We start from the raw sequence: 13,497 nt of genomic DNA, 5'->3' as shown, positions 1-13,497 counted from the left end.
GCGGGTTTTCACACCGTAGCAGACTGCTAATGAGCAAAAACACATAAGAAAGATGAATTATGCTCCATTGTTCGACTAGTGACTCATCTCTCTGCTAATAAACCTGCGAGATTTTAATAGATATGCACGATTCATGGAAATCCTGGACGATCCTCAAGTTGTGAGATGTCTGATTTACCAAGTAAACAGCTCAGCAGCAGGGCTGACACCAGGGGTTTTTGGGACTCTATGTGGTTTGGGGGGTTCACTGAAAGAGTTCAGCTTGCAGCGTTGTTCAGATCCAGATCTCGGTTGAGACTACAGTCAGTTTACAGAAAAATGAGACAATCCAAGTAAAAACTGGTAATTCATTTAAATTAATGCTTATTTTTGCAGGAACAGCGCAATTAAAAACGATTTGCACCAGAGTTAGCTGCGATAATAACGCGTTAACACAAATTAGTTTTAACGCCACTAATTTCTTTAATGCATTAATGCAACTTGCAATTTTTAGGGTTGTAGCGGGCTCAGTTTTAAAGTTAGAGTGAATATACTGGTATCATATGAAACTAGAAAAACCTAAAGAATTCATTGGTACCAACCATGTCATACTAGATTGTCTTGAAGGAGGCTAAATAACGCTCCAAATGCTAAATTTTGGCAAATAAAAAACTGCCATGGCCATTTTCAAAGGGGTCCCTTGACCTCTGACCTCAATATATGTGAATGGAAATGGGTTCTATGGGTACCCACGAGTCTCCCCTTTACAGACATGCCCACTCATGGTTTGAGCATATTTTATGTGCTAAATGCAGTACCTGTGAGGGTTCCTGGACAATATCTGTCACTGTTTTGTGTTGTTAATTGATTTCCAATAATAAATATATACATACATTTGTATAAAGCAGCATATTTGTCCACTCCCATGTTGATAAGAGTATTAAATTCTTGACAAATTTCCCTTTAAGGTACATTTTGAACAGATAAAAAATGTGCGATTAATCACGATTATCTATTTTAATCGATTGACAGCCCTAATTTTTTCAGGATATTACAGTGATAATGATCCCTTGGCTTGGTGTAGTCCATGTGTTGCTTTCACAGTCCTGAATAATAACTTCCTAACAGAGATTTCAGTCACTGAGCAGCTGATAAAATTAGTAACTGGAGGAGTGTTGAAATGTCAAAATACAAAGTCACAGGATAGTAGGCGATCCTCTTAGCGACTAAAATTATACTCTTCAACCGAGGAAATTATCTTCCATTAAAGTTAACCTTGTCAAATGAAAGGTGGCGAGATTGTTTCCTCACTCCTCATCAGAGTGCTGCTCGACTGTGCGCTCAGTGCTGCCAAATTGGCGGGGCAACAACTAATTTGGACAGAACATTATTCACCATCAGTTTGGGTTGTTCTGTTAACTGTGCTGTCCTGCTGCCTTCATGTTTGGTAATCCTCAGAAAGATGCTATCCATCTAGCCAACAGGACACCTGATGCTTACCAAGATCTATCCATCCATTCATCCATCCATCTAACAATCCACAAGGCCTCAGTTCTCACTTTTGAAATAATGCTGGTGGTCACAATCACACAACATAGTGTGTGCTCCAGGATGCTCTTCCATGTATAACAGTGGATCAGTGTTGGAAGGCAAGAACATGTTGGAAACATCCATATTGTACTACTCACCACATGTCGATGGGTGTGGAGTATTCTGTGGAGCCCAGCAACACGTCAGGGGGTCGATACCATAGAGTTACCACCTCATTGGAGTAGGTCTTAGTGGGGACGGACTTGGCCCTCGCCAGACCTGAACAACACAACACGGTCAGGGTTTAAAGGTGCAACGTGTAAAACATGTGGTCAGAAATTTAGCTTATAACATCGGAAAAACATTATGAACAGAATGTGAACTATGTATCGTGTTGCAGAGATATCTACTGAAATGAGCACGCTGACCAGCTAGCCCCGGCCCGTCCTGTCTTGTGATACCACTTGTACCTCGTGAGGTGATAGTGAGTCACTGTAGCATCCAGTTTGTCCTCAGTCCAACATGAGAGGATGAAGAAGTAGAGCTGCCCCGAGGGCTTGTCGGTCACGTCACAGGTACAGAGTCCGTGAAAGATTTGTTAAATGGATTAAATCCAAAGTGGCAGAAACAAGAAAATGACTTTCGTCTCGTCCTCCCTGCCACCAGGAGAATACTTCGTCTGGAGGAGAGCAGGCAGCGGCTCCGGGAGACGGACCTTCAGTTAGCTGTTAGATGTAGCAACTCAAATACAGCCAGCACAAACCCCGATGTAGGGAGTCACAGCGAGCTGGCGCTGGGTCTAGCCTGACACAGAAGATTTGCTGATCTGGCGGGGGAGTCGAGGCGGGTGTGTTGCTACAGCTCCGCTAACTGAAGGTGTGTCTCTCAGAGCTACCCTCCTCTCCTCCCGGCGAAGTAGTCTTCTGGTGGCGAGGAGGACGAAACAAAAACACAAGTCGTTTTCTCGTTTCTGCCACTTTGGATTTAATCCAATAAACAAACTAAACGTACAGCCTCCTGTCAAACCGGGCAAACACTGTATGATTTTAGAAATGTTGAAGTGTACTTCCTACTCCTGCTGTACGAGTAGATCGTTTGAGATGTAAAGCCAAAGCTCACGATTTATATGCTCACACTGTACTTGTAAAATAAAAATAAAAAACACGGCCGGTCGGCTCCTGCGGGCCGTACTGGCTGTTGACAGTTGGCAATAAAGGTTGGAATTGGTTTGAAAGCTCCGAGGCAGGTAAAGTTAGTTTGCTAGCAGAGGTCTTTAGGTCACAATGCTAACAAGGCAGAAACGTGCTGCCTTGATCATCTGTGCCATCCTGTCTGTTGAAACGTCAAAAGAGGCACCGGTCTATATGGACTCGCAGGTGGCGAGGAAGACATGGACAGTAGAGAATTGAAGGTAAGCTAGCTATGTTTTACTATATCTATTGTACATTGTTATCTTGATAGCTACGCACTGATTACTGTAAAACAGTAAGAAAAGGTACTGACGTCGGGTAATCGGCTGGTGGCTCTGCTTCAAATGTAAGAGAACGTGTGGACGGCCAACCGAAATTTCTGACATGTCATCCGATTGTTAATCGGTCCAGGTATTACACATTGCACCTTTAACGACGTGTGACCTTAGAAACAGAAGAACGGCTTTCGTGAGGTAGAAAGCAAATATTCAGTCTCAATCACTGCTACCTTTGTACCGAAATCCCCTCGAAATGAGTATAGTATTGTGTGTCTCTACAGGTGTAATATGAAACAGTATGATGCATTAAGTCTCACATAGTGGGACAAAGCTGTACCTCTTCTGAGGTGTGGTCAGTAACACCTCGTATAATCTTAGCCCGAACATGTACACATTGTGTTAATCATAAAATAATAAAATAAAATAGTCCCTCTATCAGCTCATATGCTGCGTTTAGTTAAAATTATTGAAGAATAGTCAGGGAGCACTGGTGGGTTTATCTACCCACCTCCGGCACAAAATTGAGAAAACTCAGAGAGGAGGGCACAGTTGCTAGGTTACAGCAAGTAAGGGTGCTAAAGTAGTCGGGACAGAAGATCTCCGAGTGGCTGCAAAATATAATTGAAAAGCAATCGTGGCAGGAAACGTGCGATCTGATTCCCAAAAGTCTGTGTCTGTCTTTACGACCACATTTGCATTTGTTGACGTTCGTGCATGTGAATGTGAACATGCGGCTGTGTTTCCTACCAAAGTCGGCCAGTTTGAGCTCGCCCTTGTCGTTGATGAGCAGGTTCTGAGGCTTCAGGTCTCTGTGGAGGATTTTCCTCTTGTGACAGTAGGACAGACCGCGCATCAGCTGGAACATGAAGATCTGCAGGAGAAAACAAGAAAATGATGAGGATCGTACTATATTAATTCATGGAGCTCTGCAAGTCACCACATGTTCTACAACACTGTCCGGCACTTATTTCATAATAAAAGCCTTGTGTTAACAAATGAAGGAATTCTGTCCACGGAAAAAAAACGCTGAGGGCTTTTATTTTTAAATGAAAGCAGGAAGTGTTGATTTAAACCCCGTACTTTATTCATTCATGGAGCTCTCCAAGTCACTGCATGTTCCACAGCACTGTCTGCACATATTTCAGAATAAAAGCCTCATGTATTTTGAAATGAGCAGGAAGTGTTGATTTAAAAACTATAAAGTCTTTACTTTTTTTCATCTTCGTAACATTTTCTACAGATAGACATTGAAACTGTAGTAATCTTGCTGATATGATGTCAATATACAGTCAATAGATCACTTTCACTGTCTGTCGTTGACCTCGAATCTCGTGTGAAAGCAAAAGTCAACACATTGAGTTATTCTAAGTTATGTACATAACTATGTTAGTAACTAACGTAACTACATTAGTACGTAACTGAATCAGTACGTAACTACGTACTTATTTTAACCCAAACAATGATCTTTTCCTAAACCTACCCAAGTAGATCCATCTCATAACGTTAAATAGAACGGACATATATGTCGTTCTGGGGGTCACTGGCAAACAACCTTTTCTGTCGTTTAGATATGAGGATGTGAGGGGTTAATTTGATGTGTTTGCACAGGTGTAAACCAATACAAGTCTCTGCGCGGGGCTCACCTTGACGTTATGCATGCTCATGAGATTCCCGCAGTTGTCCAAGTACTGTTTAAGGTCACTGTCCTGGAAGACACAACAGCCACAGCGTTCACACTCAAGTCTACACACAGTCCACTTGTGTGATGGAGGTCAACACCTCTTGAACACCCTCCAGTGTACTCACAAGATACTCAAACACCAGAGTGAGGCAGCGGTCGGTGTGGATGATGTCGTGCAGCGTGACGATGTTGGCGTGTTTCAGGTTCTTCAGTAGAGACACTGGGTGGACAGAAGAAGAAGGACAGATGAGTTGTTGCTGTTTTCTGCAGGCGGCTAAAATGTGACTCCAGCACAGCAACAGCAACAGTAGAAACTATTACAACATAATCTACTAACAACCTCTGACTGTACCTGGTCTCTTAAACCTCATCGCTGTGTCCTCAGATGCTGCATTTTAAAATGCTTCTGTGGTTCAGTCTAAACTCAGATGCTGTATCCAAGAGAAATCACTAGGGCTGCACAATTAATCGAAATTCTATCAAAATCACAATATGGCCTACTGCAATTTTCAAATCCCAGTATTTGTTAAAATTGAAATATTTGTTAAAGGTGAAATGTGTCAAAACACCATTTTATATTAAAATACTGTGCTGCTGCAGAGACTTAAATTGCTTTTAAATTCTTCCAGCTGAGTAGTTCTTCCATTTAATTCGTGCATTGCATTGTGGGACATCAAGTGTCCATCAACAGCACACTCAAAAAAAAATGTGCATACTTGTTTTCTTTGAGTAGACTTTATTATTATTATTATTATTATTATTATTATTATTAAGGTAATAAGGGTCAGAATAAGAGGAGATTTATACACTCAGATTACCTAATTTCTTAAAGGTCAAATCTTTCACTATGTACAGTATGATACATGATTACATCGGCGATACTTTTTATTTATTTAGCGAATGCAAAGTCCTTGAGCCATGCAGTTGCCTCCTGGTCTGCTGTATGGAGGGTGTCTAACCCTCCTTTTAGACTGTGGAGCGGGCAAGCTTCAATGATGTGTTCCATTGTTTGCACCTCTCCACAGGCACACAATGGGCTTGGGCTGCTGCCCCATTTGTGAAGGCTGGCCAAGCAGGGGCCATGTCCGGACCTGAATCTATTAAGAGTTGACCACTGTATCCTTGGCAGGTTGGTGCCAGGGACCTGTAGGGTGGGGTCTGACACCAGATGTTTGTTTGGGACATCCTTGGACTCCCATTCCTTATCGGCGATACTGACGCTAGATGAAGGATTACTGTCAACCGGCGTCCTCCTGAGCCACCGCAGCAATAAAGGAGCTTTATTTAAGTGGAAGTGGCAGATTAATATGTGCTCCAGTCACTTCCTTCTGGTAAGGCTTGACCTTAAATAGAATTATTATCCACCTGAAGGCAGCACCCCTGGACTGGAAAATCAATGTGTGTGTTGTTTGTTGGTGTGTGTGTGTGTGTGTGTGTGTGTGTGTGTGTGTGTACCCTCTCTGATAGCAGTGCAGGGCGCTCCCTCCTCGTGCTCCAGTCGAATCTCCTTTAACGCCACCAGGTTCTCTGTTAGTTTGCTTCTCCCTTTGAACACTGTGGCATACGTCCCCTATGAATACACACAAACACATACTGTAGGTGACATTCAAATTGTTATTCAAATACCAGCAGCTATGTCGTTTTTTCTATTAATAGCAACTAGAATAATGAAGTTAATTTGACTGGAATCTGTTTACTTTCATCATCCGTAGCACATAAATATAAATCACTACTGATAATTAATTCCAGATGACTGACTGAGGTTAATGCTAGCTTCTGAAACAGGCTTTGATTTAAGTCATTTAATGCATATTTATTTCTCTGGGATCTGATTATTTCTGATTACTGACTTATCACAGTTCATGATTATCCTTCATATATCCTTGTTTTGAACTGCCGACAAGTCTTATATCATTGTGCAGTTGACTGTTGGTGTTCTTTAAAAACTTGTATTACTTTATTACTGATAACTTTATGATATTCATCATATACATACTAGGGCTGGAACCATCTCCCAATTTGATACTATCACAATACTTGGGGGCTGATTCGATGTGATTTTTAAGTATTGCGATCCGCTATTACGATTTATTGTGATTTTTGTTAACTTTTTAAACACTGGAATATTAGAAACAGTTGAATCATACACTTCTAGGGACTTTTACTTTGGAAAATATCTAAATTATTACAGTAAAAATGTTTAACTTCAGGACATCTCTGACTACATATATGCTGTAAATCAAATATATCAGTCTTTGTCAGGTATTATTTATTACATAGCAACCCAAAACTCAAAGAATAAAGACATTTCCTTCACAGATTAGTGGTATTTTCTTTTTAATTTATAAGGGACATGTAATGTTTTTTACTTCTGGTGAATATAATCCAATCAATCTTATTTCCATAGATGTATTTTATATATACAGTTCCCTTTGTTAACACCTTATTTTGAAAAACGGACGCAGTCCCACGTGTCTACTTCCTCTAACTTCTCCAAGGTGGTCTCTAGCTCTCCCGTCAGCTCCGTTCTCTTTATCCATCCATGCATTTAACATAATGTCAGTATCTGGGTGCTCTACAGTCGTAGCGTCGGCCCATTTGACCACGGAGATGAGAGCGACGGCTGGCTCGACCGCAACGTTACCGCGATACGATAACGTTTCCTGTCCGTGACAGAGTCAGCGTGCAGCTTTAGCCGGGATGTCTAGCTCTGCTTTTCCTGTCAATGTGTGAAACCCAAAGTGTTTCCATCCTTTACTGGATGTGTAGTGTTTACCACGCTGGATTTAACATGTGAGGGTTCAGGTCGTATCCACGCTGAACCTCCGTCGTTCTACTTTCTCGTTTCGGTTTGTTTTGGTGAGGTACACGGAGCAGATATGACGTCACGTTACTCAGACTGCAACAATAAAAGCGGTAACTTCCTTCTACCACCGTATAGACTCGAATGAAGCAAATATTTTGATTCTGGCATTAAAAAATCAATTTCTAAATCGTTAAAAAAAAAAGAAATCGCAATACATACAGTATGTGAATTGATTTTTTCCCCATCCCTAATACATACAGGTATATATGACCTCCGCATTTAACCCATCGTAAGCATTTAGGAGCAATGAGTTGCTGTGAAGGGTTCAGTATCTTGCTCAAGGACACTTCGACATGCAGACAGGAGGAGCCGGGGATCTAACCGCCAACCTTGCAGTTATAGAGCCCGGTGTTCTACTAACTGTATAACAACTACTGCAAACTAAAAAGAGAGCAGAACTTTTCAGATATTGAGAAAAGAAACAGCAGTAAATTAGGTACTTGTATAACGGCCCCCGTGTGAAAACAGGACTTTCACCCTGGAGATTGCTGTTTGTGTCTCATGTGAAACCAAAAGTTAACACATTTAGTTATTTTAAGTTATGTTTTCCACTGCGTATAAACCAAACCGTGCCTTCGTGAACCACTTGTGCTAATTGACTACAAAAGCAGCTCTTTTCGACCCCTCGCCACCGCTGTTATCTGCTGCTGAGCCTTGTGACTGCGACCGAAGGCACAGGCCTTGTGTCACTAATCATTCCTTTACTCCTCAAGGCAATAACTGTTCTCAGATAAACGGTGAGGGGGGATTAAGGTGCACCAGCTGTGTCATGCAACCTTTAAAGCCCTGACCGTGCATTCAGATCCTGCAGAGGACAACATGTACGAGCACGCCGTGTGAATGCAGATTCTTTATTCTTGTTAAGCTGCGACAGCCCAGCTAATGCAAGAAAAAGGACACGTGGGTTTACTGTAGTTTGTCTTGTGTGTTTTTATATAAAGAAAGACGGATGCCAGAGAGATGCTGGCATCCGTCATTATAACATTAGAACATTTTATATACTATTTGAAGTATTTGTTAATAAGTACAAAATGATGTGTACATTTTTAAGAAATCATTTGTAAAACATCATAGATGGACCAGAAACCAATTATTAACCACTGACAAAGTATTAACTATCTATCTAAATAATGTTTATAGATGCGTTACAGTAGTATTTATTAACCATTTAACAAGGTATTATAATCATCAGAAGCAACTTTATAATAGACATCCAAATAATGTTTATAGATGGTTTACAAATTTACAATTATAATAATTAATGGTTAATAATTTACAATTAACAAAGTGTTACAAATGTCTATCTATGTAATGTTTATAGATTTTTATAAACAATTCCTTTAAGGTTTACAAATATTTGTAAACCGTAAAGAAATTGTTTATAAAACAATATATATTTGCCATCAACCGTCTGAAAAGCGTTAAAAGTTGACTGTGTGAGTAATAATCGGTAGAGACGTACCTCACCCAGCTTGCCGAGCTTCACGTATGTCTCCAGTTTCCCGAAGCCGATGTCGGACTAGAGACATGAAGAAAAAGGCAGATTAATCTGTTATGATTCTTCTCTCCTCTGATTAATCAATCAATCAATCAATCAATCAATCAATCAATCAATCAAACTTTATCTATATGGCACCTTTCAACCAAGTCAAATTAAATTCAAAGTGCTGGACAGACGATTGACAAAAATATAGAATGTTAAAAATGGATTTAGAGACTAATGAACACCGAAACAACCAATATAAAAGTTCATTGAATAAGAAAGCAATAAAAGATGGGTATTTAAGATAATAACAGATAAATAAAATACAAGTAAATAAAAATAACAATAAAAATAAATAAATTAAAATTATGAAACTACACAAAATAAATGAATTAAAATAATGAAAGTTTAATAAAATAAAATAGAATAAAAGAGATTATAATGATCAGCAATACAATGTTGATATAGAGTAACATAAACACTATAATGATGATGATGATAATAAATAAAATAAGTATAAACAATAAAACCATAAAATTATAAAACACTACATAAAGGTTTTCGTTTTACGTTTAAAAATATTAATAAAATAAAAATGTATTAATAAAATTGATTAAACCATAGAATAGTCAAAAGATCATATTAGCAAACGTTAGTCATGTTTTCTAAGGTCAATTAAGCACAAATCCTTCTTTTCTCTGTCAACCTGGCAGAAAACAACAACACAGAAACTAATGGACTCATTATCATATTAATACAGAGGGACCAAATAATAATAATAATTAGAGCAGGAAGGAAAGATAAGAGGACTGGTCATTTGCAGAGAGGAAATATGCTCTATTATATGAGCCAGGAAATTCACTGGTTCATCCATCAAATGGACTGTAAAATAAACAAGAAGCCAACATGGTCGCTAAAATGAGATACAAACAGGCTAATAATATATTATAGATTTATTTTTTAAAAACCTTTATTTAACCAGGAAATCTCTTGAGATATCTTAATGTCTTTTCTGAGGGAGACCTGAGCCAAGACAGCACACCACTAATAGTTTAAATAGAAATAAAACACAACAGACAGGAAATACAATCATCACACACACTAGGAGGAGACTAAATAAGTAGTATATATATATATATATATATATATAGTATGTAGTGATATTAAGCACTAACCAGTGAAGCACGTCGAGACATGCGACTGAGAGGTTTGCAGAGCGGTGCGTTTTCACTCTCCAGCTGCAGTTTCTTGAGGAACTCTGGAGGCAGACGGATGTCCATGGGCAGAGACATGCGCTTACTGACGTCCTGCAGGATTGTGGGTGAAGAGTTTAGCCACCTTTTAAGACCTTAAATCTTTAGTACAGACACTAACGTTATTCATGCGTGACTTACAATCGGACCTCATGACATTTGGCCACGAGCTATCTCAAGCTTGTTATCAACTTTGCTGACCCATGTTAATTTCTGTACATGGTACCACATTCTAATTGGGCATACTTTATGAAAGGTACAACACAAAGAAGAGAGAAGTTGAATCATTGAATGCAGAAAAGGGAGAATTTGCTCAATATGGGCACAAATACAGACTCACATCTTGCATTTCTCAGTCGTACAATCTGACAGACGTCTGACGCAACAGATTTGCTTCTATTTTAATGAATACAGCTGTCTAAAGTAACAGCTCGTGTTCCACTTTACAAGTCTATTTTCTTTTGTTTTACATGTACAACTAGGCCTACAGTGTTTGTGTAACTGTGAACTAAAAACAAAAATCTGGTCTTTTCTCTAGGTGTTATGGTGAAGAGGAGGACGTGTTATACCGGGTCCATCAGCTTGGTGAAGCTTTGAAGCTGCTTGACATCCTCCTGGATCCATCTCTTCATATATGTTTGACATTATATGTACCAATTATATTTTGTCATATGGATTGTCTATGTTGTATTTTCATTATATTGTTACTCTGTACACATGACCTGATCTATCACATGTCTGTCCGTCCTGGAAGAGAGATCCCTCCTCTGTTGCTCTCTTCCACTTTTTCTCTGTTAAGGTTTTTTTGGAGGGGAGTTTTCCTTATCCGATGAGAGGGTCGTACTGTAAAGGACAGAGGGTGTCGTATCCTGTACAGATTGTAAAGCCCCCTGAGGAAAATTTGTGATTTGTGATATTGGGCTATACAAATAAAAATGACTGGACTTGACATGGGTTCTGAGCATTGCCAAAACACGATTGACCTACACTAAAAACTGTGCCTGAAGGCATCCTGTGTAGACACAGACTAAAGTTACTACTGCTCCGCTAACCTGCTGCCTAGCCTGTGTGGACAATTGTGTTAAAGTCCAATTGAAATCACCTTTAGTTGTCCCTTTCTGTAGTCAAAAATAATGTCCACGTGTTTTTCTTAATATGTTGTTAATATTATATATTATATGTTATATATATTGCTCCAATTTCCACTTTCCAAGGTAGATGGAACGCAATATTACTCTTTAAAGGTTCTCTATATGGAATTAAGAACATATCTACTGCCTCTCCACGGCTGCGATGACGCCGTGGGTCGTGATGCCGTTATCAGCTGTAACCGCCGTTTGAGCGCAGCGCAGAGCGACGGTCTTGAGCTAGCCAGTGGGGCACGCTCACATGCACTAAAAGCACACGTGGTCGGCCCGGCGATGTCAACAAAGCACAGAGAAGCTCTGATTACAACACACACTGAGGGAGAGAGACTTCATTCTCTGCTCAGGTAGACGTTACTCCTCTGTATCTTTACATAGCAAATAGTTGTTTGGTGCTATATTGATGCTCTGAATTAGGGCTGCAACTAACGATTATTTTCATTTTCGATTGATCTGTTGATTACATTATTTTCTCGATTGATTTATACGTGTAAGAAGTTACAAACGGTCCCTTTAAGAAGCTGGAATCAGAGAATTCAGACTTTTTTTTCTTAAAAACAAATTACTCGGATAAATGATCAAAATATTTGTGATTAATTTAAAAGAACTAATCGATTAATCGTTGCAGCTCTACTCTGAATCCCGTATAGAGAACCTTTAAACGAGTATCAAGTAAAGAGTAATTGATTACATTCCCTGAGTAGTTTGCTCAACTTATGACTTCCTATAAACTGTAAACGTGATTGCTTTTTATAAAATGATAAAGTACCATGACATTCTCCCTTCATTAGCCATCAGGCGTGCATTAAACGCCCCTGCAGGTGTTTTCCGTCGTTTGATTGATTGGACCTTTTGCTTAGGTTGAAGGTGAGTGGAGCTCTGCTGAGAGTTACATGTCTGACATGTACGACATACACGGTCTGATCACGCCACACAGTCCGGAGAAGAGGCCTTTAAATGTTAAGAAGTCATTAATTAATGAAGGGCTCTTCCACTACAGTAATAAGTCAAGTCTGGGCTTGTAAATGTTAATGAGCTAATAAATCAATGTTGGTCTGAATGCTCCTTTTCCAGGAGATAAGTGGTTGAACTGTCCGTTGGAAAGGTCGTCCTGATGAATTAGCTAAAAGGACAACGTTACACTCCAGCTAAAAGAGATTTCTCACATCCTGGCAACCATAAAATTGTCCTTATTAATGGCTTACTGATCTATAAAGTGTTAATTAACCATACAGCCATTAGTTACAACTTGTAAACCCTTTTATTAGAAAGAGGCACATACTATGCTTGTTGAATGAAGCAATCCAGATTGTCTTAGCTCCCAGCTCTCTTACTGTCGCAGCATTATTTGTGTCTTCACAGCACCGAGTCCTTCCTGAGCACTCACTCCCCCCTCTGGCACAGCTTCACTATACTGTCTGCTACCAGTTGTGTGTGGTATGAGACAGACTCAGAGTGAATCACACTCACTCCACAGGGACTTTTTCTGAAAAGGTGGAACTGTGAACTCACATTTCCAATAAAAAAGTCTGGTGCTTTGGGGAGGGATAAAAGCTTCCAGGTGACTCATCTCATCGAGCTGGCAGAGGTAGAAATGGAGAAATGACTCCCGAAGGGAGACTTTAAACAGGAGAACGAGCTACCACTGTTGATATCCATGTCAGGCGGATTTCTAACGATTCTAAAGTGCACATGAACCATGACAGTTTCCTATCAGTGCTTCATCGACAACACATAAATCATAAATTACTGTGGCAGGAACGCTTGGCAGCATGTGACTACAGCATGACCGGAAACCGAATTGGCCTGTTAACCCCTCATATGTCACATATTAACTTGTGTATAGCGTCTCTGTGAGCCTCTGCTACTGACCTCCATGGAGAAACGTCTGTGCTGGGCCTTGCCGTGGAAGTGGAGGTGTGACGGAGACTGAGCTCCCGGTGTTGTTGGTTCAGGGCTTGAAGGACTGGCATCATGTGATGGAGGACCCAGCCGGTCTGGAGTCAGGTCTGAGAGGAGAAACATAATCACTCAATATTTGTAGATGTACAGATGGGAGACACATGAACAAACAATGTTTTGGTGTGTTAGG

The 13,497-nt window shown here is 40.0% G+C and overlaps 1 protein-coding gene and 1 long non-coding RNA gene across 4 annotated transcripts in view; one reads left to right on the top strand and one right to left on the bottom strand.

Annotated features, from left to right (window-relative positions):
• Positions 1-13,497, top strand: part of LOC141771623 (uncharacterized) — a 151,015-nt gene that overhangs the window by 66,773 nt on the left and 70,745 nt on the right. The window lies entirely within an intron of this gene.
• The window catches only part of cdk18 (cyclin dependent kinase 18), a 55,897-nt gene that overhangs the window by 8,903 nt on the left and 33,497 nt on the right, over positions 1-13,497 (bottom strand). For all 3 annotated transcript variants that reach the window (XM_074641316.1, XM_074641233.1, XM_074641407.1), the window contains 8 exons: positions 13,278-13,414; positions 10,183-10,314; positions 8,987-9,043; positions 6,114-6,228; positions 4,784-4,878; positions 4,621-4,683; positions 3,725-3,848; positions 1,668-1,788 (listed from right to left, as the gene is read on the bottom strand). In XM_074641316.1, coding sequence (XP_074497417.1) covers positions 1,668-1,788; positions 3,725-3,848; positions 4,621-4,683; positions 4,784-4,878; positions 6,114-6,228; positions 8,987-9,043; positions 10,183-10,314; positions 13,278-13,414 — 844 coding nt within the window. The remainder of the gene's footprint in view (positions 1-1,667; positions 1,789-3,724; positions 3,849-4,620; positions 4,684-4,783; positions 4,879-6,113; positions 6,229-8,986; positions 9,044-10,182; positions 10,315-13,277; positions 13,415-13,497) is intronic.

The sequence above is a fragment of the Sebastes fasciatus genome, chromosome 1 (assembly GCF_043250625.1).
Source record: "Sebastes fasciatus isolate fSebFas1 chromosome 1, fSebFas1.pri, whole genome shotgun sequence".
In the NCBI taxonomy this organism is placed as follows: domain Eukaryota; kingdom Metazoa; phylum Chordata; class Actinopteri; order Perciformes; family Sebastidae; genus Sebastes; species Sebastes fasciatus.
This window is presented reverse-complemented; position numbering and strand designations above follow the sequence as displayed.